General features: G+C 37.6%; 1 protein-coding gene across 1 annotated transcript in view; it reads left to right on the top strand.

Moving 5' to 3' along the window:
* The window catches only part of LOC104529897 (protein furry homolog-like), a gene marked incomplete at its 3' end in the record, with an annotated part of 54,891 nt that extends 52,379 nt beyond the window's left edge, over positions 1–2,512 (top strand). The window contains exon 36 of the mRNA XM_010174335.1: positions 2,404–2,512. Coding sequence (XP_010172637.1) covers positions 2,404–2,512 — 109 coding nt within the window. The remainder of the gene's footprint in view (positions 1–2,403) is intronic.
* Between the last annotated feature and the right edge of the window lie 204 nt (positions 2,513–2,716).

Genomic DNA, 2,716 nt, shown 5'->3' with positions numbered 1-2,716 from the left:
CTGGTAGGTACTATAAATACTTGCATCTCAATGGCTCTAGGTAAGTCAATATCACAGGAAATATATGACTTTTAAGTTTTATAAGTTTTAAGCAACAGAACTGGAATAGTATTTGAAATTAACATTATGTGATAGTTTAACTGGGCTAGCCCTTGGCTAGCAGCCAACACAGCCATTCACCCCCTTCCCCCCCACCCCCAGGGGATAAGGGAGAGGATTGCGGCAATGGTAAGGAGACTTACAGGGTGAGATAAGAACAGTTTAATAATAGAAATAAAAGAAAACTTAAAATAATACTAATAATAACAGTAACAAAATATGGAAATGAGTGACACCCAATGCAACTGCTCACCACCCGCTGACTGAGCCCGGCCCGTTCCCAGATAACGATCCCGGAGAAGCGACAATCCCAAACCGAAACCACAATCCCGGAAGAGCCAGAGACCGAGAGAAAGCCAGAGAGAGCCAAAAGAGGAAGAGACCCTCACTAATACACTGGACATGTCATGATATGATATGGAATATCCCATTGGCATATCCAAATGCCAATTTAGCTTATTAATTTAAATATTCCTTGGCCCCTTAGATCTTCCGTTTGTAGACTGACAGAACACAAAGTCCTTCACTTCCAGTGACAGAAATGCAAACACTGGTGTGTTATCAGTGTTTCTCTCATAACAAATCCCAGGCTGAAAGCAGAACACAGCACTATTCTAACTACTGAAAAAGAAACCCAGCTCTGTCCCAGCTAAAAACCAGGACAATTAGAAAACTCTAACTACTGAGAAGAAAATTAACTCTCTCCTAGCCAAACCAGGACACATTAGCAGCCTCAACTGGAATTTGAACTGAAAAAAGCTATAGATGAAACTGAATAAATTAAGGGACAGTCCAGGTCAGGCTTTGTATTGCTATAGCTGTATTTTTATTGATGCCTGAATTAGCTACTATTACACTGGATCATATATATTTATGTAAGAGAAATTATACTGCAGATGGATCAGGATACATCAAGGACAAATGTTATTAGTTTAGTAATGTAGCCAATTCACAAATTGGTTTCCTAGCTCACTAGAAATTAGCAGTGCCCATGTGTTGAAAGACAGTTTGTTTTCCCAGTTAGGGTATTTGGATGCCTGGTAGCTGTGGCAAGATCCCTTCCAGCTAGCTTTAAAACAGATGCCTCCCTCCCGAATTTTTTAGCTTCTTAAGAACAATATTTTGGAGAAATTTGCCATACAGTGGTACCAGTGTGAGGGTGGTGGAAAGCAAACAGCTGACATGGGCTTAGTCGGGGTGTAGACTCGGAGCTCAGCAGTAACTGGCTCTGGGCACGCTCTCATTTTGTGTTAAATATGAGATAGGTAACCCTAAAGTCAAAGGGGAGTCCGGATACTGTAATTAGCATGAGAAAAAGGTCTCACAGAAAGAAGTGCACACATGCTGTTACTGTAGAGTAGCTACTATGTGGTAAATTCACAAACCAATTTGTTTTGTGACGACTTGTTTCAGAGCCTTAGTAATTAATTTTCAATATAATTTCCCAGCTGGACACTTTTTTTTCTTCCCTAGGATAATTATGTCAATATAGTTAGATTAGTAAATATATTGACAGAACCAACCCAAATACTTCAAATAAATTCAAGGGGTCTGTGTGAAAATACATCACAGAAGACTATGGAATCTGAGGTGTCATTCAGAATTCAGCCTAGCAAGGCACGGAGAAGTATTTGGCTGCTGTGGGGGCTGGAGCTGAAGAAACTTGTAAAGTAATGAAGACAGTTTTGAAATTCTCTGCAAGTTTTAGCATATGCTGTAGGGTTTGATTGTCTAACACCTCCCAAGGGTATATGCTTTTTGATAAGATATACCATGTACATCTTGGACTTGCCAAGAGGAGAGAATTTTAGAAATTTATCTAGAAGTGGCTTGGAAATTGTGCTTTTAGCACTCCATTTCTCTGATTTCTTTATAGTTTTATCAGATTAGCAAGGTAAGATCTTGGACTCTGTGTGTGTATATGTATGCATCTGTGCCAGATCACATAGAGATTTCATTATTTTGCTCAAGAGTGAGAACAACTTATGTATAATGGTAACAAGTATTTCAATGTACTTAAATGTTAATGAAAATGATCTAACATAAATATAATTTATAGTGGATTAATGTTAATGAAAATGTTCTAACAGAAATACAATTTATAGTGGATTATCTCCCTTATCTAGCATGGCTACAAGTGGTGTGTCTTATACAGCTGAGATATTTTGGCATCATATTGATTGTCCCTGTAAGAGGAAATATTTTTGCCGAACAGTTTTGTTGAAATACAGTTTTACTGAGAAATCCTGATTAATTTTTGTCACAGAATGTCAGTTAATAATACTGCTTTATTTGTTCTTACAGCTACGCACATCTAGACATCTACAGTGGGTTGAACAGTAACTTAAACCGCCAGCACCACAGACTAGAATCTCGCTACAGCAGCAGCTCTGGAGGGTCATATGAAGAGGAAAAAAGTAATATTTTTATTAAAAAAAATTCTATGGATAGAAAACAAAATTTTCACAAGTTAATAGTTTTACTGAAAGTTATGAAACATGAAGAAGTAGGCATTATCAGTGGTTTTTGCATGAACCTATTTAAAAATAGGGGTTTATTACATTCCTTGGTCTTAGTACTGCTGTTGAAGTCTATCATACATTTGATTACAGTAGAG

This window comes from Antrostomus carolinensis, unplaced genomic scaffold (genome assembly GCF_000700745.2).
Source record: "Antrostomus carolinensis isolate BGI_N321 unplaced genomic scaffold, ASM70074v2 scaffold6558, whole genome shotgun sequence".
NCBI lineage: Eukaryota > Metazoa > Chordata > Aves > Caprimulgiformes > Caprimulgidae > Antrostomus > Antrostomus carolinensis.
Note: the sequence above shows the minus strand (reverse complement) of the source record. Positions and strands in the feature narration are given on the sequence as shown.